The sequence below is a fragment of the Vipera berus genome (assembly GCF_964194415.1).
Source record: "Vipera berus genome assembly, chromosome: 1".
NCBI lineage: Eukaryota > Metazoa > Chordata > Lepidosauria > Squamata > Viperidae > Vipera > Vipera berus.
The window spans coordinates 362,600,978-362,623,284 of NC_138202.1; the positions used below are offsets into that span (position 1 = coordinate 362,600,978).

General features: G+C 59.5%; 3 protein-coding genes across 8 annotated transcripts in view; 1 reads left to right on the forward strand and 2 right to left on the reverse strand.

Annotated features, from left to right (window-relative positions):
• RPA1 (replication protein A1) overlaps positions 1 to 4,589 on the reverse strand; it is a 28,330-nt gene extending 23,741 nt beyond the window's left edge. The window contains exons 1-4 of one of the 4 annotated variants that reach the window (XR_014026104.1): positions 4,509 to 4,589; positions 4,353 to 4,403; positions 3,597 to 3,675; positions 1,280 to 1,388 (exon numbers count right to left, since the gene is read on the reverse strand). Coding sequence is in view for 3 of the 4 variants with exons in the window: in XM_081325112.1 (XP_081181238.1) it covers positions 1,280 to 1,388; positions 3,597 to 3,675; positions 4,353 to 4,403; positions 4,509 to 4,553 (284 nt within the window). In the remaining variant the exon portion in view is untranslated. Of the gene's footprint in view, positions 1 to 1,170; positions 1,389 to 3,596; positions 3,676 to 4,352; positions 4,404 to 4,508 lie in introns of those variants that run through there. The other 3 variants (XM_081325112.1, XM_081325114.1, XM_081325113.1) reach the window with 3 other exon arrangements.
• On the forward strand, positions 3,632 to 16,217 carry SMYD4 (SET and MYND domain containing 4). 3 transcript variants are annotated; one of them, XM_081325086.1, is made up of 11 exons: positions 3,632 to 3,696; positions 4,851 to 4,995; positions 6,399 to 6,488; positions 8,286 to 9,378; positions 9,515 to 9,697; positions 10,436 to 10,596; positions 10,762 to 10,897; positions 13,103 to 13,219; positions 13,764 to 13,887; positions 14,992 to 15,153; positions 16,061 to 16,217. In XM_081325086.1, the coding sequence occupies exons 3-11, from the start codon at positions 6,432 to 6,434 to the stop codon at positions 16,110 to 16,112; spliced, it is 2,085 nt and encodes a 694-aa protein (XP_081181212.1). In that variant the 5' UTR covers positions 3,632 to 3,696; positions 4,851 to 4,995; positions 6,399 to 6,431; the 3' UTR covers positions 16,113 to 16,217. The 3 variants fall into 3 exon arrangements, 2 of the variants coding, with proteins under 2 accessions (XP_081181212.1, XP_081181211.1); XM_081325085.1 differs by lacking the exon at positions 3,632 to 3,696 and adding an exon at positions 4,511 to 4,763; XR_014026100.1 differs by lacking the exons at positions 3,632 to 3,696; positions 16,061 to 16,217 and adding an exon at positions 4,511 to 4,763 and having other exon boundaries at positions 13,775 to 13,887; positions 14,992 to 15,160.
• Positions 15,652 to 18,182, reverse strand: SERPINF1 (serpin family F member 1; the record flags this gene model as incomplete). Its single annotated transcript, XM_081325148.1, has 6 exons — positions 17,859 to 18,182; positions 17,247 to 17,691; positions 16,949 to 17,152; positions 16,720 to 16,862; positions 16,211 to 16,421; positions 15,652 to 15,911 (listed from the first exon to the last, which is right to left on the reverse strand). The coding sequence occupies exons 1-6, from the start codon at positions 17,943 to 17,945 to the stop codon at positions 15,652 to 15,654; spliced, it is 1,350 nt and encodes a 449-aa protein (XP_081181274.1). The 5' UTR covers positions 17,946 to 18,182.
• Between the last annotated feature and the right edge of the window lie 4,125 nt (positions 18,183 to 22,307).

The following is a 22,307-nucleotide window of genomic DNA, read 5'->3' on the forward strand; positions in this document are numbered from 1 at the left end:
TTTATGCGATGAACACATGACCGGTGACCGGCCACCTGCAGGGGTTAGCTCTCTGGCAGTTAGTGATGCCCAGGTGATGGTCTTGCCTCAGCCTGCCTGACTCGGCTGCCCAAGCCCCAAGGTGGCCAAGGGGGAGACCCTCAGCCCTGGACCGGAGGGCAAGAACAGCCCATGCGCACATTCTCAGGCACACCAAGGGCCACGGACCCCACCCCCCAACTGAGAACCTACCTAGCTCCCCTTTCCATCTTGCCAACAATGGTCCCCCCCCCCGGTTAGCTATGCGCTGGGTGCGGAAGGGGCCCCTCAGTGGCCCTGCATTTGGCATGAGGGTGGAAATGGGAAAATCTTCCCTTCCTCTGCGTGCCTTCCTCGTGTGGTTGGATGCCCCCTCCCGCCGCTGTAAGGGAGCTGTCTGCAATGATCTTGGGGTCCCTTTGCTGCCCCCCAAGCGCAGAGGCCAGTCTCCACCCACGGGTGCATCCCGCCGATTTGCACAAGGGGTCTGTGAGGGTCCTAGGACTTCCGTTTTCTTTTAGGAGCAGCTTCACAGCGAGGTGGCATTTTCTGGGCACTGTCCACGACGGTTCCTTTCTTGGCCACTTCCTGCCCACTCGGATCCCATTCAAATACAAGTTGGGATGACAGGAGAGAATGTTTTGGGGCTGAGCTGTGGGGTCCTTGGGACTCTCTGAGCCTGGCTGCTTTCCTGCAGACGTTTTATCACCCAACTAGAGAACATCATCAGCACGTGAGTTTGACAATGAAATGTCTGCAAGAAATCAAAAAAGCTCAGAGCACCAAGGGCCTCACACAAGTTGGGATTTTTGTACCTGGATTTGTGTTGTCCTGCAGGTCTCTCCTGCAACCAAGCTTGGTTTGAGCCCAGGTTAATAGCCAGCTTGTTACAGCTGCAACCTGGCACCTGAGCCTACGCCCAACCCCGTTTTTTCCAGCTTCTGTCTTTAGCCCTTCTCACTATGGGAGGGGCCAGATGGGGGGAGCTTTGATGGCAAAATTCCTGGCGATCCTGGCTTGTTATTCTGCGATAACACAACAAAGTGCCATCTCCTCTAAAGCAGTCTTTTCTCACCCTGTGCGTGCCAGGAATGATTCACTGATTTGTGTGGGCAGATGAAAATAAGGACATTTGTCATTTTGCAAAAGTACCAGACGGCCTTTGAGGAAAAGGGGAGCCATTCCCAGTCCCCACAGGCGCCCTTGGGGCCTTCCTTTAAGCCAGGACCAAGCGGCGACTCTTCTGCCTTCCCAGAGTTACCTTCCATCCTTCAGAGTGTTCACAATGAAGCGGTTAATCTGGCAAATGGCATTTGCAGTCAAGCTCTGGTCATCCACCAGAGGGTTCAGCTGCGTGGCCAGCATAAAAGCTGCAAAAGGAAGACAGGCCGGTGTGAGGAGCCCAACGTCCAGGAGGTTAAAATTGCGCCCTCAACCCTGGGAAGTTTAAAAGCTGGCTGCACTTTGCTTATCATCAGCGTCTCATTCGGCAAGCCGTGTTTGATCAAACACTTACAATACAAATTAAAATGTTACTGCAGTCTCTAACGCAATCATCGGAAGTGCCACTTGGCAACCAGTTTTGTAACCCAACGGCATTTGTGCCGAAGCCTCTTCCTATATTGGGCACCACACCTTTCCCAGCTAAGCTTCCCTTCCCCACCGCCCATGTCCAGAGCCCAAAGCTCAGAAGCAGCCCGAGAACCAGCAGGGGTTCCCGAAGAGCGGGGCTGCTCTGGGCGAGAGGCCTCGGGATGCCCACTGTGGCTTCCTGTTGAACAGGCCCTGGTGCTCCTTTGCCTGGAGCACTTCCTGTGGTTGAGGCGATTCCTGGCGCCACGAGGCCTCATCAGTTATTTACTAAATTTATATGCCTCCAATCTCTGGTCAAGCAACTCTGGGCGGCTTGCAACATCATGAAATCAAGTACAGATTAATAAACAGGATTAAATAAGTTAAACACCAAAGTATAACTGGGGTGGGGTCTTCCTAGTCTGGTATCCACCTTTGGCATGGAAGGCCCCCGGCCAGGCCAAATGGCAGAGCCAGGATTTGAGGAAAAGAGAGGGCAGATCTCATCTTGAGGGGCACAAGGTTCCCATGTTCTTCAGCTCTTAAACAGGGCGGCGGCTGCAGGGAATGAATCCTTGAAGGAACAAAGCTGCCCAAGAAAACTCTTCTCTAATCCAGGAGTTCCCAAACGTGGCGAGTTTAAGATGTGTGGACCAACTCCCAGAATTCCCTAGCTGGCTGAGGAATTCTGGGAGTTGAAGTCCACATGTCTTAAAGTTGCCCCATTTGGGAAGCCCTGCTCTAGTCAAAGCAAACCCTTCCTGGTCAGTGCACAGAGTGAATTCTAGGGGATTAAGATAAACACTTCCAGCAACTTTACAGGACTTTGAGACGGTTGGCAAAACGCTGCTGATAGAGGGAAAGAAATTGGGGAGCCCAAGGAGCTGAAGAGGCCTTCCCAGTCTCAAGGAGGGCCCACTGGCTTCCAACATCCTCCCTGTCGTGGGAAAAAAACCCTCTTTCATCCAGGCTGGGCTTTCCAGCCCTGACTCAGCCCCTTCTCCAGCTACGCGGCTCCTGGCCGGCCCAAAGACTGGAGCCCACCGAGGCCAAAAAATGGAAGCCCTCTCTGCCTCCCGCCAAACCAGCCTCTCTGTTCCTGATGAAACTCAAATGCCACCTCCCTCCTGGTCACCCCTGTCTAGCGGCAGTTACAATGCCAAGCTGGGAAGGAGCCATTGTTGACCTGGAATTAGGGGACAGTATAGGAAACATTGATTGTGAATGTGCAATTGATGTCTTTGGGCACAGGCGCAAAGTCCTGGATGCAGGGTCATGAAAGGCCAGCAAAGGAAAATACTCAATGTCCTAACCCACCCGAGAACATGCTATATCTTTAGGTAAACACCCAAAAGGGAACATGCTTGTTACTTCTGCTCTTATCTACTGTACGCCAGACTTACTGGGTGAAATCTTTATCATACGTGTGTCAGCTTTGCTGGATGGCTTGCTTATGTAACCAGAAAGAATAAATACAAGGATTTCTTGTCATTTGCAGCTGCTCTCATTTAGAGGAACCCGTGTTTTTGTTCAGCTGAACAAAAACATAAAACTTGAAGGCAACTTCTGCTTTCCTGTATTTTTTATCAAGTAAAACCTCAGAAGCTGCATATCACCATGGAGGGAGGGGCGGCTCCGTCAAACATTCCTGTACAAGGCAGTGACGTTCTCTGTGCCCCCCCCCAGCACAGGGGTTTGGTGCCCAACTCAAAGGATTCGCCTCCTGCAGTGGCAGCCCCCACTGGGGTCTCAGGCAGCCATCAGCCCCTAACCCTATTTCTTTCTGAAAATGGCTACTTTATGATTTTAATCCATCTGAACCTTATGAAGTTTTGTGCTGTGAACCTCAACTTCCTCCAGTCCTCAGCAGAGCAGAAAGGTGGAGTACAAAGCCAAGAAACCAGATCTCTATGGCTGCTATCCCCCCCCTTTCTACTGGCAACCACGAAAGGGCTTCTTCGCAGCCTCCTTCTCACTCTGAGCCCTCTCAACACCTCGGTCCTTACAGGAAAGGGTGTGCACGCCATCGCTCATCAGCATCCGGTAGCGTGGGGGGCCGTTCCCTGTGGAGATGGGGCGGATCGTCTAGGAGAGAAACGCACACAGGTCAGCGGGGGAGGCTCCTTTCTGGGCAACGGGGCACTTTATCCCCCCTCCCGCCTAGGCTGCCTCTTCCGGCACTCAGGAATCCCTTTAGGGGCAGGGAAGGCGCCTCGGCCCTCCTGCCTCCGGCTGCCTCTCGGGGGCCTCTCGAGCCCAGCCCTGGGCGACATCAACGGCCAGGGAGGAAGACTCTACCCAGTGCTCCAAATGGGTAGGCAGTCCTCGACTTACGACCACAAAACTCACGTTAAGTGAGACAGTTGTTAAGCGAATCACTGCAGCTGTTAGTCACCCGATTGTTAAACGAATCTGGCTTCCCCACTGACTTTGCTTGCCAGAGGGTCGCAAAAGGGGATGGCGTGACCCCCCCCCACAGGGGACACAGCAGCGGTCGTAAGTATGAGTCAGTTGTTCGGCGTCTCCGTTACGATCAGGGATGCTGCAAAGGCCCTAGCTGTGAAAAACGGTCACGTTTGTCAACGTTGTTGTAAACTTCGGTCCCTAACCGAGCGGTCGTAACTCGAGGACGACCAGCCACCCAGCAGCGTTTCCTACCAGACTGGAAAGTCTCCCCCCCCCCCCGCCGGACGCCCTTCCGGGCCTATGGGGAGCCCCCCCCTCCCGCTCCGCCTCGGTCCCCGCCGGAGGGCGCTACTCACGATCAGCTGCAGCACCGGCTTCCCCACCGGCTCCGCCTGCAGCAGCATGGCCTGCGAGAGAGAGAGAGAGAAGAGCGCGGGAGTCGGCGGGGGGGGTCTGGGGGCGCCGCCCGGGAGCCCCCACCCCCTTCCGCGGGACGGGGCAGGGCCGCTCACCGCGATGGCCCCCTCGCTCAGCCCCGCCGCCGCCATTCCCGCCATTCCCGCCTGGGTTCCCGCCCCTTCCCCCTCGCCCCGCCCCTTCCCTGGCCCTGGCGCGGGGGCTGCCGGGAGGATGGAGCTGCTGCCGGGCCGGGCGTGGCGGGCGCGCGCGGGGCGCCTCTGGGCCTCTCTGGGGCCGGCGCGGAGGGAGGGGCTGGCGCGCGCGCGGTCGCCCCGGGAGACGCTCCGCCTGGCCGCCCCCCTCCTCGGGTGAGCGCCCCCCCTCCCCGCCCCCCTCCCCCGCCCCCCCTCCCGCCGGACGGCCTGACCCCTCCCCCCTCTCCCCCCCCCCCGCAGGATCTCGGAGGAGCGGAGCCTCCGCCGCCTGTCCGGCCGCCTCTCGGTGCGGAAGGAGCCCCGGCTGGCCGAGCCCTGCCGGCAGGAGGGCAACCGTCGCTTCCGGGCCGGGGAGCACCGCGCCGCCGCCGCGCTCTACTCCAGGGTAATCGGGAGCCCGTCTCGGCGGGGGAAGGGGGGGGGCGGCGGCCGGGCCCGCTTAGCGACCGCGGCGAGCTGAGTGCGGAGGGCTCGCTGAAGGACCGAGGCCTCGCCTGGCGGTGGAAACTCCGGCCCGTCTCGCGGTCGTGAGTGGCCCTGTGCGGTAGGTGGTCCTCGACTTACGGCAGCTCACTTAGCGACCCTGCGGCAAGGAAGGTTGTAAAACGGGACAAACTCATTTAACAAACATTTTGCTTAGCCGTGGAAATGCTGGGCTCAATTAGGGTCGTCAGTTGAGGACTGCCTATACCAGACTCCCACGACAGCTTCGTGCAATTTCGTCTTCTCTGAAACAAAATCAACTATAAGTAACTAAAGAAAATTACCACCATCATCGTCGTCGCATCTCCATCAGCAACGGAGACCGCTGCCCTCTAGCCATGAATCTTACTCTAGGCCCCTCCGCAACTGTGTGGGGCGAGAGCCTTGATAAACCCAAAGGAAGGGGTCCTGGCCTCTGCCGGGGAGGGGCTGGTGGTGTGTCAGAATCAAGAAAGAGGCAAAAGTGCTGCTCTTGAGCAGTTTCCTTCGTTGCTCCTCACCTGTAGACTGAACCTGGGCAGACTGGAGCAGCTACGGTGCTAGCTCAGGACTCGGAGTTGATCCGTTCCGGGAGGCAAGAGGAGTATCAAAAACAAGCACCTAAAACAAATTTTTCCCATCAGAAATAATATAGTGAGTCTCAAGGCAGCCAACATCAGAAAGTTCTACCTTGCGTGTTGAGTACCGTACTACGAGTACGGGGACAAAATTTTGCATCAAAATGTGTCGAGTATCAAATTAGATGACTTTCAAAGCAGTTGAGTACCAAGGTACCCCTGTACTTGCGTCACGGTAAATTTACTCTGAGGATGGGTGGGGAAGAGCTGTTCGAACTCTCTCCCATTGACTTAAGTTTGGCTGCCTCTTGGCCTTCTGGATGTATTTGTTTGTTTGCTTAATGAAGTGTTTCTCAATCGTGGCAAGTTGAAGATGTGTGGACTTCAACTCCCAGAATTCCCCAGCCAGCATTGGTACCTGGGGAATTCCGGGAGATGAAGTCCACACATCTTAAAGCCGCCAAGGTTGAGAAACACGGGTTCAATGTACTTGCTGTCCATCTCGCCACGGGGCAGCTCTGGTTGGCTTACAACAGTAAAACAGAAGAAAATGATAAAAAATGTAAACCTAACAATAGCAAAGCAACGAAGCAATAAAAATTAAATGAATTAAAAGATGGCCGGAGGGGGGAGCAGGAAGTGCAGGGGTGAGGAACGCAGCTCCCCCCTCTCGGAATCCAGACTGCATTCCGCCACAGTGTGGCCGATCTAATCTGTAAAACGTCCTCTCTGCCTTTGGTTCTCGCAGGCCTTGTCCCACGCGGAGGCTGGCAGTCCAGAAATGGCCCTCTGTTACGCCAATCGCTCTGCAGCCCTTTTCCACCTTGGTCAGTTTGAGGTGAGTTTAATAAATTGCTTTTGCTCAGAGTTCAAAATGCTTCCCTCCCAGGGACAGGTTTTTCCCCCCTACCCAGTAAGACGTTATATTCTTTCTGATTTAAAGATGCCTTGTCTGCCAGATGGCTGTAGAAAGGAGATATTTCCAAGTAACGTTAGCTGCCACCTCATGCTTGCTCTCCGCAGCCAAGTCAGTATGAGCTGCCCTGGACTGGGCGGGGAGGGGGCAGGTGGGAGGGGGGATGCTGAGAGGCAAAGGAACGTTCACTGCAGCCCTTTGGGAAGAGCTTCAGGGTCAGGGTGGCCGCGTACCAACTTACGCCTGCACTCCGCCCTGAAAACATCTTGTTTGAATTTGGTGGGCCGTGAGGGTGGGGGCCGGCGAGGGGAGGCAGCTACGGGAGGGAGAAGTGAGACTTGGGGGTTTGGGTGACCGATCTTCAGTTCTGGACATGCACTACTGCAGAGTTCCCCAGCCTTTCTGGCTTTGGGGACCGGCCTGTGGCGGGGGAGGATGGGAGGGTTTGTCAGCGCCAGCGGCAGGCAAGTGGGTGTGGTGCTCACTCACTGCCCGGTCAAATGGGGATGCACGCATGCTCTCGTCTGCCGCTTCGGGTGGCCCAGTTCTGAAAAGCTCATGGCCCGGTAGTGGGCCGGGGGTTGGGGACCCCTGCGCTACGGTAATTCGCTTGACTTCTAGTCAGCTATACCTTTCTCATTAAACGGAGTTAAAAATGGTTCTTAATTAAAGCTGAGGCAGTTCTGACAGGCGCTCTGAGGGTTTTTTCCCCCACTGAGCAGTTGTTCAGACCACAGCCTCTCCCACACCGTAGCATCGTTAAGATATGTGGATCTCGACTCCCAGAATTCCCCAGGCAGCCCTGCTCTCCTAACATGTCCAAAGGCCGGCAGGACAGCCACGGGGAGTTGGTGGCGCCCATGTTGAGCCAGTCCGGGTGCCAGGTCCTCTGCAGGCAGGCGTGGGGAAAGAGCTGAGCGGCCTCCCTCTGGGGCAGGAGCGGGGGGGGGGGCGCAGCCTCAACTCATGGCTACGTACAGCTGCCTGTTCCACGGGCCCCGGGGGGGGTGGGGTGCAGCTGAAGTGCAGAAAGGAGGCGAGCTGATAAACGAAGGAAATTACAGGACAGCCTCTGGCTCACAGTTGGGATCAAACGTTTTGTTGCTAAGCAAGGCAGTTCTTAAGGAAGTTGCCCCCACTTTTGCAACCATTTTTTGCCACAGTTGTTAAACGAATCCCACATCGTTAAACAAGTCCAGCTTCCCCCCCCTGGACTTTGCTTGCCAGAAGTGGGATGCGGAGGTTGTGATCGTGGCATCCCGGGATGCTGTCACCGCCCTCTGTGTGCGGCAGAGGCCAAAGCCCCAGATTGCGATCATGTGACACTGGGGTATTGCCACAGTTTTCCCAGCGCTGATTGTAAGTCCCCTTTTTTCAGTGCAAATGTGAGTTTGAACGGTCGCTAAGCAAATGGTTTTTAAGTCGAGGACTCGCCAGTAAGTGGGGATAAGGAAACAGAGTCCAGCAGACTTGCTGCTAAGCCAGCCAGTCCTTTTCTGGCCCGCCCTCCGTGGCTCCCTCGTGTTCCCCACCCTCCTTCCTCTCGCCTCCAGGCTCGCTCTTCCCTCTGTGGGGGGGGGAGGGGAGGGGGCTGGAGGAAGTGCCGCTTTTAGCCATACGTTTCCCCCCCAGAGCCAAGCAAGGGAGCAGCCAAGAATCTGGGGTGGCTCCACCAGGCCCCTTCCTGGAAGCTGGGGGAACCTGACTTCCTCTCTGCAGGTCTGCCTGGAGGACATCGGACGGGCGCAGCAGACGGGGAGCTGCCCGGAGAAGCTGCTGCCGAAGATCCAGCTGCGCAGGGCCGAGTGCCTGCTGTCTTTGGGCCGGCTGCAGGAAGCGGCGGACACCCTGCGCCGTGTTCAGGAGAGCCTCTCTGCAGAGCAGAGGCCGGAGGCCGCCCGTCACCGGGCACTGCTGGGCCGGCTGGAACAGCTGCGGGACGGAGGCGGTGAGGAGAGCGGGGGCTTCCGTCCGCCGCCTGCTGCGCCCGGCCAGGCCCCACTGGATCCGGAGCCCTGGGAGGAGAGCAGCCACATCTCTGGCGCCTCGGTGGCCGTGAGCTTGCGTTTTTCCAGCTGCAGAGGGCGCCATTTAGTTGCCGCTGAGGATCTTCCTCCTGGGAAGCTCTTAGTGAGGGAAGCGGCGTTCGCCAGCGTCCTCTGTCCCGGGGAGAGCCTCTTGCTGGAAGGCACTGCCCAGGCCCTGCAGGACGGGCGGCTGTCCAACCCCGACCTCCACTGCCACCACTGCCTGCGCCCGCTGCTGGCCTCCGTGCCCTGCCGAGGGTGCAGCTACAGCAGGTACTGCGGCCCCGGCTGTGCCCAGCTGGCGTGGAGCAGCTACCACTGGGCAGAATGTGCCCTCGGAGGGCTGCTGCTGGCGCTGGGAGTCTTCTGCCACGTGGCCCTCCGGACCGTGCTGCTGGCCGGCTTCGCGCAAGTGAAAGCCATGGTCACCCAGTCGCAGGAGGGAGGCGCCCCGGTCGTTGCGGCAGCTGCAGAGCAGGGCGCCCGGCCCATTCCTGGCTGTGAGGCCGACGGACGGTACAGCGGCTCCTACCGGGCCATCTTCAGCCTTCTGTCTCACACGGATCGGCACAGCCCCGGCCTCAGGTTCCTCTGCGGCCTGAGCGTGGCCGCCTTGTGCAAGGCCCTGGAGGAGGACGCTGGCCTGGGAGCCTGGATCGCAGAGGGGGCCGCAGAGGAGGAAGCGGACACCCCCGCTGGGCTGGAAGTCTTGGGGGAGGCCATGCTGCATCATGTGCTGCAGCTGCAGTGCAACGGCCAGGCTGTGACCGCCCTGCGCCCATCGGGTCAGTGGAGGCGGCCTCGCAGGGGACGGGGTGGGCGCTGTCGTCCCTCACCTAAGAGGCCGGGGGTGCGGGCGTCAGAGGGAGGCTGCGTGTCTTCTGAGCGTCTCGGCTTCCAGCTTTTCGCTCTTCCTCCCAGGGCCTGAAGACGGGCTGGTGGCCGGCAGCGGGCAGGTGCGCCTGGCCACGGGCCTCTTCCCGGCGCTCAGCCTGCTGAACCACTCCTGCGACCCCAACACCAGCGTGGCTTTCACTGGCTGCATGGCGGAGGTCAGGGCCCTGCGCCCGATTCCTTGCGGGCAGGAGCTCCTCCACTGCTACGGTGAGCAGGAGTCGGCCCTCCTGGCATCCCCCCGAGGGTCAGGATGGCTGTTGCGGGGAAGCTCTTGCCAGTCTGAAAGTGCTTCTCTTTATCTTGGGGTAACTCTGGGAGGGCTGGTCTGAGGCTTTAGTTAAGCTCTCGGCCCCCTAAGTTTCATTCGGTCATTTTTATTGAATTTATACCACTGCGCCCCCCCGCTTGCCTCTGGCTGTGGCTGGTGTAAATAACTGAAGCACAAACTAAACAACCATTGAAGCCAACGAAAAACGATTTTAAAAACCAAATAATAATAATGATGATGATGATGATGATGATGATATACATTTTGTTTATTAGAAAAAATGTATATGGCTGCCCGTTTTCCCCATTCGTGGTGACTCTGGACAGTTTACAGAAGTTAAAGGCCAACACAAACCCCAGTCATTGCCCATCTACACACACCCCCACATACACACCCCGGCAACAATAACCAGGGCAGCCGCTTGGTGGGCTGCGTATCCCCTGGGGTCCCCCCAGGCCCAGCAGCAGAACCCCATCTCCAGGGCCTTCTGAAGGAGTGTCAAGGGGGGGGGGTCTACTCTGCAGGGAGGGGGCCGCCACGGAGAAAGCCCTGCTCACCGGAAAACAGCAGCCAAGCGGAAACTGCTGGGCTTCGTGTAGATCTGTGCCAGCCCCCCCCTCCCCCAGGCTGACCGTTCCCCTCTTGCCTCGGCCCCCCCTTTTCCCCCTTGCCAGCAGGGCCCCACAGGTGCCGAATGGGGGCTGCTGAGCGGCGCAGGCAGCTCCTGGCTCAGTACTTCTTCGAGTGCCGCTGTCGGGCCTGCTTGGAGGAGCTGCAGTCCAGGGACGGCCCCGAGGCCAGCCTCTTCTGCTGCCCAGCCTGCCAGAGGCCCATGCAGGTGAGTCTGCTCAGGTGCTGCTGCAGGTGAGCGTGCAAGGCCCCTCCCTCCCACCGCCAGCCCAGACGTGTTGGGTGCCAAGCGTGGCGTGCCCGGCCGCCTGCCCAGCCGTCGGAGCACCGGGCCAGGGAGCCGCTCCCAACGTGTCTCCCCTGGGCTTCCTAGGGGAGCGGCACCCTCCTCCGCTGCTCAGGCGAGGCCTGCAACCACCAGGCCCCCCAGGAGGACTTCCACCGCCGGCTCCTTCGTCTTCGGCACTCGGCCCAGACAGCCTCGGAGCTCCTGGAGCACGGCAAGCCGGGTGAGGCCCCTCCCTCCCCTCCCCCCCCTGCATCCCGGAGCCCTTTTTGAGAGGCAGAAAGGGTTCCCGCTGGGCCGCCAGGGGGTCCGGGAGAACGTGGCATCATCGCAACCTATTTATTTATTTGTATCTGACTTCATAAGTCACTCAAGACAGCAGGCGTACCTAGTCCTCCTTCCTTCTCTAGCTTCCTCCACCACAACCACCCTGCGCGGTTGGTTGGGCTATGAAAGAGGGATTGGCCCACGGTCGCCCAGCTTGCTGCTCTCTGAGCTTGGAGGGTTTATTGCTGGTTAGCGTCTTCAGCGCACTGAGGCCGTTATCTAGTTGGGTCCCCCCCCCCCCGAGCCAGAAATATTCTCCTCTGTCAGCTCAGGTGGACGGGAACTCCTGATTTCCAGCTTTCTAGCCTGGGGCCTTCACCACCAGCTCCTCATAAGTTATACGTTCTGTTTTACTCAGTTTTACGTGAACTATTTGCATAAGAAAATAATAGGGCTGCAGTTTTTTTTTTGTTTTTTTTAAAACCTGGCTTCAGACAGGGAGCCTCACTTGCCTTCCAAAAGTCCCCTCAGCCCCCCCCCCCACAGACACACACACAGAGACACACACAGAGACACACACACAGCCTGCCGCCAATCTGGGGCTGGGAGCTGCTCCTGGGAGACGGTGGGGATTTCAGAGCAAGCCTCTTCCTGCCAGTCCTTACGGCACAAAAAAGCCCAGGGGGAAAAACCCCTTTTCTGCCCTCTAAGGGCTGCCTGGATTTGCAGCCCAGACCTGCGACTTCCTGCCCCGAGCCTTCCTGTACCCGGAGCAGCCCTTGCAATGGGGAGGAGTGCCAGGAGGGAAGACTGGGGGTGGGGGAGGGAGAAGGGGGGGTTGCCTGTCTCTCACACTGAAAATGGCCCAAGTTAAACCCAAACCATCCTGTAAGCAAAATGCAACATCGACCGACTGCATCAGCTGCCTCCTGAGCGTGAACAGAGTGCCTGACTCCCTGGAGAGCAAGCAGCCTACCTCGCAGGCCGGCTGAGCCACTCAGCTGGGTGGCACCGGCCCTCTTGCTTGTGAGCAGGTGTGCCCGTGCCAGCGTGCCCAGACAGGTGCCTCCAATGGGACCGCCTGCCTTGCCAGGTGCCGGTTTGCCCTCCTGCAGTCCGGCTTCCTCTGCGGGAGTTTCTGCACAAAGCAGCAGCCGCTCCCCTCACGGGGGGGGGAACGTGTTTCCTTCAGAGCCCCCCCCCTTTCTTCTCTCTGGCTTGGGGATCGCCCTGGAGGGCTGCGGGGGCAGCTCCATGCCCTCACCCGGGGGGGGGCCCTTCCTCATCCTGCAGTCTGCTGGCGAGCCCAAGCCCAGCTCTCCTGCCATGGCGTCTGCCCAGGAGGAGGGGGAGATGGGGAGGGGGGTTGTCTCTTTTTAGAGAACTGTTAAAGGTGGGCAGTAAGGCCTTCACTGGTGTGTGTGTGTGTGTGTGCATTCCCCAAACAAGTGGGAAGGGAATTCTCGGGGCAGAGTTATTGGGGGAGGGGGGCACTTGTGGAAAGCAAGACCAGGGGAGGGAATGGAGGAATCCCCTCTTCTGTCATCAGCCCCCTCCCCCCCCTGCCCCCCTCCCCCGGCCGCTGCATGGGCTTGGACTGAAAGGCAAAGGGAGCGGATGGGCAGCCCAAGTGGGGTTTCCTCCCCAGGCCCAGCAGGGGGCAGCTGGGCGCTGGGGGGCAGGGGGCTTCCCCCTCAAGGGGGCTCTGTCCTGGTTGGCTCCAGCTCTTCCCTGCCTGCGAACAGCCATGGCAAGGGCTGTGCCAGGCGTCCAGAGCCAGGCGCGCTCCCCCCCCCTTGTGGGAGGAGCCAAAGAGCCAGGGCCCTTCTCCTCCACCTGCAGGGGTGGCTCTCCGCTCCGGCCCCAGTTCGAAATCTGCCCAGCAGAAACGCCCCGGAAGCGTTCTGCCTGGGAGCTGCTCTGTGAGGCGAGCCCTGTGGGAGGGACGGGTCAAAGGGGGGGGAAGGTGAGGAACCCCCCCTGCAGAGCTGATGTCATAGAAGGATGGATGGGGAGGGGAGCACTGTCTTCCCCCCCTTTTTTGACTCGGCCCGGCTGGCCGCCCTGCGGAGGCCCTGCAGTCCTTCCCCCTGGCCAGTGAGGGCGGGGGTCCAGCTGGTCAGGACCGCCCCTCACCCCCCCCGCTTCCCTTTGGGGCCAGGTCGGGCCCTGGAGCTGCTGCAGAAGTGCCAGCTGGACGCCCAGAGCTTCCTCTCGCCAGCGCACCTGAGGATGGGCGAGATCGAGGACCACCTGGCCCAGGTGTATGCAGCCACAGGTATGAGGCTCCTGGCGCCGCCCCTTCGCCTCCCTCCGCTGCTGTCCGAGGCTGCGGGGGGGGCTGACTTACCCCACCCCCCTCAAATCGGGACCAGAATTTCTGCTGCTAAGCAACGTGGCTTTTAAAATCGGCCGCCAGATTTGACACCTTTTTTATTGACGGATGTTAAGCAAATCACCGCAGTCGTTAAGTGAATTGTGGGGCCGTTAAGCGAGTCCAGCTTGCCCCATTCACTCGCTCATGGGAAGGCTGCAAACAGCAACCACCCGGCCCCAGGGACGCTGCAGCCGTCGTAAATACATGCCAGTTGCCCAGTGCCCAAATTTTGCATTCTGTGACTAAGGATGCACGTTGCAAGTATGAGGATTGATTGGAAGTCACTTTTTTCAGTGCCGTTGAAACTGAACGGTTGCAGCTGGAGGATTACCTGTAGTTTGTACCCGCTTGTATTACTGCGCATCCACGCTTTCCGCAACGAGGGGAGGGCCGCCTCCCGCTCCCCCCCCTCTCAGGGCCTCCCCCCCTCTTGCTTTTGGCCCAGGGAGGTGGCAGGAAGCAGCCGAGCACCTGCGCAGGAGCCTCCGGTCCGTGGAGGCCCATTTCGGCCCTGACAGCGTCGAAGCCGGCCAGGAAGTCTTCAAGCTGGCCCAGGTCCTCTTCAACGGGTGAGCACGCTGCCCCTTCCCCTTCGGCCACAGGCTCCGCCGGGTGGGCTTCGAGATGAGCTGGCTGGCCTCTGGCATGAGGTCTGGGGTGGTGGGGGCAGGCTTTTCTTTGCGCATTTGTGCTCTGGGGGCCCCCGGCCCATTTCTTCACCGGCACAGGGGCTCCCTCGCGCCCTGGCCCAGGGACTGGCCTTGCCCGGTTGTTGGTCTGGGATGGAGGGGGGTGGGAGAGAGAGAAAGAGAAAAGAGTTAATTTCTCCTTGCTGTGTCCAGCACAGAAATCTCAGAAAAGCTTTAGCAGAGTTGTTGTTGTTAGCTGTGAAGTCTCATGAGGTGGCCAAAGGATTTGAGTTTCCACTTCAGGATCTGGCTTTCTGAAGAGCAGTCAGGGTTGATCTCTAAGACTGACCGGTTTGATCGCCTTGCAGTCCAAGGGACTCACAGGAGTCTTCTCCAGCACCATAGTTCAAAGGCCTCCATTCTTTGGCGCTCAGCCTTTCTTATGGTCCAACTTTCACTGCCACACATTGCAACTGGGAAGACCACAGCCTTGACTATATGCACTTTTGTTTAGCAGAGGCTTCTCTGAAAATGACCCCTTTGAGCCCCCCTCAGCCGGGGAACAGACTCAAGAAATGCCCCCCCCAAACTCTGCTTTTTTCCTCGCAGAGCCCAGGGGCAGGATCTTGAACGGCCCACAGAGCGTCTCCCCACTCCCCCCCCCAGTATGCCAAAGAACATCAGAGCGGGGCAGCCTTGAGCCCCTTGCCCACTTGCCCCTCCCTCCCGTTCGTGGTGTCCCGAGCTCTTCGCGGGAACGGGGGGGGGGTCCAGATTGTGGCAGAAGGAGAGGGTCTATTTTTGTTGCGAAGTGTGCAAAGGTGACCTTGGCCGTCTGGTGACCTTGGCCTTCCGGCTTCCCAGGCTGGCCCAGCACCACCACCGCCTGCCTTCCACGCTGTCCCCAACCGGCCAGGCGCAGCCCCCCCACGAGGGGCCTGGTGCTGGGGGCCTGCCCTGTCGGTCCATCCGGGGCGGGGGGGGGGGCCTCCAGGGCTTTCGCTCGCCAACCCTTTTCTTCCTTTCTGCCTCCGGGGCCGCCAGGCGCTTGGCCTCTGAAGCCCTGCAGGCCGTCCAGAGGGCCGAGGCGGTTTTGTGGGTGCACCTGGGCCCAGAGAGCGGCCAGCTGCAGGAGCTGCGAGAGATGAGGGTCTGCCTGGAGGAGGAGCTGCTCCGAACTGCACCCGCAGCGGCAGCCGAGATGCTGTGAGTGGACACGCCAGTCGGCCTGCTGTGGGGAAGGGGCTTGGCACACACACACACCCCGCCCGTTAAGGAGCCAAAGCAAGAAATCACCGGACCATGTGCAGAGCGGCCACCTTGGGCTCCGGCTTGCTAATCGGCCTGGCGGGGGGGGTCCAACGGCCTCACCCCCCCCTGTAGCCTTGCCAGGATGCCAGGCATGCCTGGGTCTGTGCCAGCCCAAGGGCATCGTTGCCTGGAAGGAAAAGAGGCTGCTGCATTTGTGGACTTGGCTGAGGGGGGCCTTCCCTCACTCCCTGCTTTTCCCCCCCCCGTCCTCCCCACAACCCCCCCCCGCCATTTCTCCACCATCTGTTGGGCGTTGAAAAAGGCGCTCCAGAGGCTCTTTTAAGGCAGAAGCTCTTTTATTGGACCATGTAAGCAAAACCAGCTGCGGGACACAGTCAAGGAGTGCCCCCCTTTTGCTCCCGCGGCTCGGGGGGGGGTGTCTCTGGGAGCGCTTTAGGCCTGCTGAGGGTCGAGGATCTTTCCGATGAATAGGAGGGTGCCACTGTCGTTGTCGTAAAGCACAAACAGGAAGGGCCTGTCCAGCGTGTAGTCGATGGGGAAGTTCAGCCGAGCGGCCTCCGTCTCCGAGGCAAACACGGGGCTGGCCCCGTCCTCCCCGAGCTCGAAGGCCACCTTGTGATGCGCCTGGGAGAGCCTGATGGGCTTGGCGGAAATCTTGCCAAGGTTCGGCGTGGAGAAGAGCACCTGGAGCCCTGCGAGGGAGGGAGGGCCGTTACCACCCGGCTGCCCCCTCCCCCTCTGCTGAGGCCTGGAGGCCGAGTGACTTTCTAGCCGCTCACCACCGCAAGGAGGGATCCTCTGCTTGCCCCCCCCCCGGACAAACGCCTCTCACCTGTTGCAGTGGCTCCTGTTTGGGCAAGCAGCCGTTTGGGACACCCCCCCCAGCCCCATGAAAGGGCCGGCCCCTGGCCAGACCCACAGAGGAAGCCTCGGCAGCAGGAGCACCGGCCCGCTCGGCCCCTTGGCCCGAGGACCCCCGCCAGGCACCTACGCATTGCCTGCAGCGCCTCCCCCAGACTCGTCTCAGCCACCAGCCTCAGCCGCGGCACCCTCAGCGCGGCCTGGACGGTCTTCAGCTGCTTGTCGATGTCGCGGACGAACTCTGCGGTCAGGCTGTCCTCGATGAGGGTCAGGTTCTGGGTGAGGCTCTCGGGTAGGAAGAACATCAGGCTGACCCCTCCAACCAGGGGCAGCTGGGCGATCTGCAGCAACAGCCGGGGAAGGGGGAGTGGGCCGAGAGGCTGGCTCGGCATTCCCTGGGGGGGGGAAAGCCACGCCTCCCCCGGCCTGTGCACAGACAGGACCCCTGGTGAGGGAGGGGTGCACTGCATGGGCTGCTCAGCTCAGGTGCCATCGGGGCTGCCCCACGTGGAGCTGTGAGGTAAGGGGACCAACATGTTGTCCCAGGGCTGCTGGGGAGGGGGGAAGAGGGCAGTGGGGCCTCCGGGCAGCCGTGTTTCCCCAGTTGGCCCGCCCCCTCCCCCCACGCTCCTAGCTGACCTTGCAGCTGAGCTCAGAGTCGAAGCCGTACTTCAAGATGGCTCTGGGGGCTGACATCATGGGCACCCGGGTGGTCCGGCCTTCGTCCAGGTGGAAGTCCTGAGGCTTGGTCAGCTTGGGGTCAAACCTGGTCGCCCACTGCCCTGCGGCCGGAGGGGAAGAAAAGGCCGAGTGGAGGACGCCCTCCCTTCGGAGGAGGAGCCCGGCTTCCCTGGGCGGGCGGGCCTACCTTTGAAAGAGGCAGCCCCCAGGAGCAGGATGCTGAGCCCGGCAGGGATCTCCCCCAGGAATCGGACGACTTTGCCCCCCGTCCGCTGCTGCACCCACTGGTTGATCTCCTGCAGATCCGCCCGGGCGTTTCCGCTGAGCACCCGGGGCCGGAAGCCGTAGGATTTCTCCAGCTCGTTCACAAAGGTGATTCTCATCCTCAGCTCTGGGGGGAGGGGAGAGAAAGTGCCCCATTGAGCCCTCACCCGGGGCTGAGCCCCCCCGCTCCTCCTCCCCCCCCCAAGGTGAGGGAGACCCACTTCTCTCCATCACCAGGCGGGAGGCGCTCTTCAGGCCCTTGCTGGGGGTGCCGAGGCTGCCCAGGAGCTCCTTGTAGGTGCCGTGCAGGTTGGCCTTGTCCAGCGTGTCGTAGAAAAGCGCCCGGGAGATCACGTCCTCCGTCCGCTCGCCCGCCCCTGCCAGCCACGGGGAAAGAGAGGGAGGGAGCTTGTCAGGGTCCCTTCCCAGGAGGGTCCTGGCCCGGGGGGGGGCAGGGTGGGAGGGGAGCTCACCCAGCGAGAGGGCCGAGAGGGCCGTGGCGACACTGAAGGGGGAGAGCAGGACATTGGCCGAGGGGGTCTGGCCGGACTGCAGGCGGAAGAGGGTGTAGCCAAAGTTGGAAACGGCAGCGGCCAGTTTGTTGACGGGGTTCTTGTAAAAGGGGTCCTCCTCCTCCTCCCCGGCTTCCCTTGCGGGGTCCGGCTCCTTCGAAACACCAAAGAGGGGGCCTGTCACCACAGCCCTGGGGGTCTTTCTGCTGCAGTGGAGCGGGAACCCCCTGTGCGGGCTGCAAGGTATCCCTCCCCCTGGGTGGAACGGCAAGGGGGAATCCCCCAAGGCCGTCCGGCCTGTCCAGGGGACCCCTGGCTGACCTGGGGGGCGTTTGCTGGGCTCGCATCTTGGCTTCGGCAAGGGACGGCCAGGGCCGCCAGCCCCAGGAGGACCATCAGGTGTTTCATGGTGGAACCTGCAGGGGGAGGAGGGAGAGGGGCAGAGTGTTATCCTGAGGTAAGATGGGCGGCCAGGAAATTTTCTAAGTGAATAAATAGAGGAGTGCAACGGCTGAGGCCTCCCCGTCTGTGGAGAATCGCGACACCTTGTCCCAAAGGCGCTTTTTCCCCAAAAGGCCCCCCGGACGTTCTTGGGTTTGATTCCCCTTGAAAACCTTTCCCTTCTCACCCAAGGGGCGTCCTCAGTTCTTCCCCGGCTTCTTGGGTGAGAAACGAAACGTCTTCGAGGGGAATCAGACCCGAGAGAGTCCCGTGGCCCTTTGGAGAAAGCCCCTCTTCCCGTGCCCCCTGGCTTCTTGCCAGCAGCCACAGTTTGGGCTGCTCTTGCCAGCCGGCGGCCCTGAGCCCAGCGCTGGGCCTTTTCTCCTGGGCGAGGGGCGCGGGTGGAGAGGGACCCTGTCTCCACTTTCCCACAGGAAGCCGACCAAAAATGGACGTGGTGGAAGTATCATGCCTGCAGTAATTTTCAACTGAATGTTTCGATTTGTCAAGTTTGGAAAGTGGCCATTCTCTTCACAGAGCGAGTGTGTACTTAGGAAGTCCCAGAGAGGGGGGGGGCTTCGTCTCTGAAGGGTGTTTTTCAAGTGGGCCTCGAGGACCTTCTGCTCGGGTTTTTCTGTCTGGTTTTAATGCTGTTTAGTTTTAAATAAATATTTAAATGTATTCATTTCCAATGGAACCATACTCAGGTTTGTTTCAGTCATTCAGCAGGTCAACTCAAACATTTTATAGCGCTCTTTAATCTCATTTGTGCTTTATGTTTGTTAATTGCCTTTATGCTGTTCCTGTGGGCTGCCTCCAGTGCTTCTCTCCCTGTAAGCACCAAATAAAAAAACAATTCAAGGGGGCGATTTTAGAATTCAATTTTTACTCTCGCCAACTTTTCTGGAAGCCAGGAGGTGAATTGCCATCTCTCTGCCTACCTCCGGCTCTGAATACAGCAGATGCCTCTAGTTTAGTTCCAAAGAGTCTCTCTCAAAATCATCCTCTGCCACTAGCCGGCCTGCTGACTCCGGGGCCTTAGAGTGGGGCAGTTTCTCCCTACTGAGCTCTCCCTTGCCCCACAGCGGAAGGTAAGTGGGCCTGGCTTGTCTCTGGCTGCCAGGCTGCTTCCGAGGCCAGGCAGCGTTGGGGGAGGCACACTCAGGAACACCCCCCACTTTCCTGGAGGCTTTTCTGGACGAGGGAGGGGGCCGGCTGGTGGGAGGATGAGATGGGACCAAGCCTGACCTCAGCCAGAGCCTGGCCCTCCAAGCCGGCGCCACCGGAGCTGTGTGGAGGTGGCACTTTGTCTCCAGAAGCCTGCAATTACAAGAGAGCGCCCTGGAGCGGCCGATCCACACAAGCTTCCAATGAGCTCTGGCGCCGTGTCTGCCGACGACGGGAGCAGCTGCCTCAAAATCTTGCGGAATGGAGCTCAGTGCCCAAGTACACGCTGGTGGCAGACCGGCTGCTCCGCAGAGGCTTCTCTCGCACAGGCAAGGCAGGCTTGGAATCCTGGCTTGGTCCTGGTTGCCATCACCAGGCCAGAGTTTCCAGATCTTTCCTTGGAGTCCCACTGGGTTTGAGTGAGCCTTAACATCTGGGTTCAATTAGCCCAGATCTGGACGCCAGGAGGCAGCCCAAGGAAAGCGAGCAAGCGAGCCTGTTCCTCCACCCTGCCTCTCCTGGGAAGAAAGCCTTGGCTGCGGGGGGGGGGGGGGTTGGGGGTCCCCAAAAATATTTGAAGGGCTGCCACAAAGAAGAGAGGGACACCTATTCTCCAGAGCGCCCGAAGGCAGGATAAGAAGCAACGGATGGAAACTAATCAAGGAGAGAAGCAACCTGGAACTACGGAGAAATTTCCCGACAGAACAATTTAATCAGTGGAATGACTTCCCTCCAGACGTTGTGGGACAGCCGCTTATCTGAAACGGAATGGGGTCTCCTGCCTGAGCAGGGGGTTGGACTAGAAGACCTCCAAGGTCCCTTCTAACTTTTGCTCTGTTAAAAAGACCAGGGGACCCTGAAGAGCTCAGCCAGGGCGAAAGCTGCCAGGGAGAGCTGGGGGGCAGAGAAGTTAGACAGTCTTTTCCCCAAGGTGCGCTGCAGAGCGGAGGCACCCGACCCTGGCCCGGCATGCCAGCTGTGCAGGAGAGGGTTTGCCCGGGCACGTGGCAGAGATGGGCTGGCAGCCTACTTTCCTGGCTTTGAGGGCCAGAGACTTCGTTGGCTTCAGGGCAACGCACGCACGCACGCACGCACCGGTTTCCTTAGTGCAAGCTCCCGGTCCCACTTACACGCATGCACACGCGTGGACTCTCGCCCGAGGGAGGCAGAATCGCTCCTTACCTCGCTCGCTCGCTCTCCAGCCGGCCGCAGGGCGTTGTAGCGCAGGGCAGGGGAGCTGGTGTTATAACAGGCACAGGCAGGGCGACGGGCTTCAAGTTACAGCTTCGCGGGCTTCCTCTTAAAGCAGCCGCCGCCTCCTCTTTCCGAGCCGGCCCTCCGCCTGCCGCAGCCCAGCGAGGAGGGCTGGTCAGAGTCCAGCGGGTGCTGGGGAGACGGATCACGCAACGCTCTCCCCTGGCGTTGCTAGGCTGTCCAAATATTTTCAGCTGGAAAACGGCCAGGTTAAGAAAGTTGGAAGCACCAATAGGCCTTGGGCCGTTTCAGTCAGGGTTGGGTTTACAGAAACGATAAACCTGGTTACTGAAGTAATCGCCCCCTGAGCTGACTCAGGACTGAAGGAAAAAAGCTGCCGCCGAGCGTCACCTGTTGGACCGCAGCCTGGAGCCCTCCAGTTCCAGGGCTCAAGAAGGGGGGGGGATTTTGCTGGAGTTCAGAGGTGGGCTCCCCAGTAGCAGCTCCAGACAGACCTTCTGCACGGGAGACCCAGTCGAGAGTAGGCCAAAGCCAAATCACAAATCAGGATCCCAGATGCCATCAACCCCCCTGCCCCCCCCCCCGGGCAGGACAGGTGAGGGTGGGCGCCACGGGAGGTGTGAGGCAAAGGTCGATCGCTTAGGGGCCCCCGTCATCAGAGTCTGCCTTGGTTCTCCGTCTCTGCTGTGGGATGAGGCTGCCTCGGGGGTCCCTGGCATCAGATCATCCTGGGGGCACCTTGTTGCCTCTGGAGAGAATGATGGAACTGGACCCCGGCACGTCTGTCCACGTCCACCAGGGGGAGCCCTTTGGCCCTCTAGAGGGGGCTCAAGATGGGGGCAGTAGATGCCTCTATTTCCCCATGGGAAAAGGCCTCCAAGACGGCCTCTTGGAGAACGGCAGCCTGCGAGAAGATCAGGGGCACAGCCACTGCCTCTTCCAAGGCACAAGCAGAATTACAGGCAGCCCCTACTTACAACAGTTCATTTAGTGACCATTCAAAGTTTCAATGGGATTGAAAAAGGTGACATGGCTGTTTTCCACACTTACGACTGTTGCAGCATCCCCACGTCCTGGGGTCATGTGATCCTCTTTTGCGACCTTCTGACAAGCAAAGTCAATTGGGGAGAATCTGGATTCACTTAACGACCGTGCTACTAATTTAATATCCGCAGTGATTCAATTAAGAACTGTGGCAAGAAAGGTTGTAAAATGCGGCAAAACTCACTTAACAAATGTTTCACTTAACAACAGAAATGTTGGGCTCCATTGTGGCCGTACATCGAGGACTACCTGTATTTCCTTCAGGGAAAACCAAAGATTAAGTGGAAAAGTCTGCAATTTTTGATCCACCGCAATGCCCTTGTGTCTTATGAGGAAGTCTCCTGGTCCTGAAATTAGGCAGGCCTCATCTGCTCGTGTCCCGAAGCAAAGTAGCCACCTTCCTGAGGCTGGATGCACCCAGGTTAGTTGGAGGGCCCAGGATGGTCTTCAGGACCAGGTGCAACCAGCCACCAGGCATCTTTTGACTGGAAGACGTGTGGACAGCCTCTCCCAACCTCGTCTACCTCAGACATTCAGACCTTCCTCTGTTGTGATTCCGTGTCAGCCTGTGCTCCTAGCAGCTGAGTCCGAGGGATCTGAGGAGGAGGAGGAGGAGGAGGGGTTTGGAGAGCCTTCAGTGTTGAAGGGAGGCTCTGTTGCATTACAGGTCTCTCAGTCAGAGGAAGAATCTGGCCCCTCCATGGAGAGTATTGAAAAGTTGGAAGAGGAGGCTCCCATGGAGACTGCAGGCCCTCCCTATCCCCCCCCCCACACACACCTGTTCCAACGTCTCAGGCACAGCCAGCTCTGGCCACAGCCTCCCTGGGGACTCTCCCGAAAAGCCCCCAGCCCTGTCCAGAGCTTTGCGCTGCTATTCTCCCCGAGAAGGGGGGGCAGGGTGGG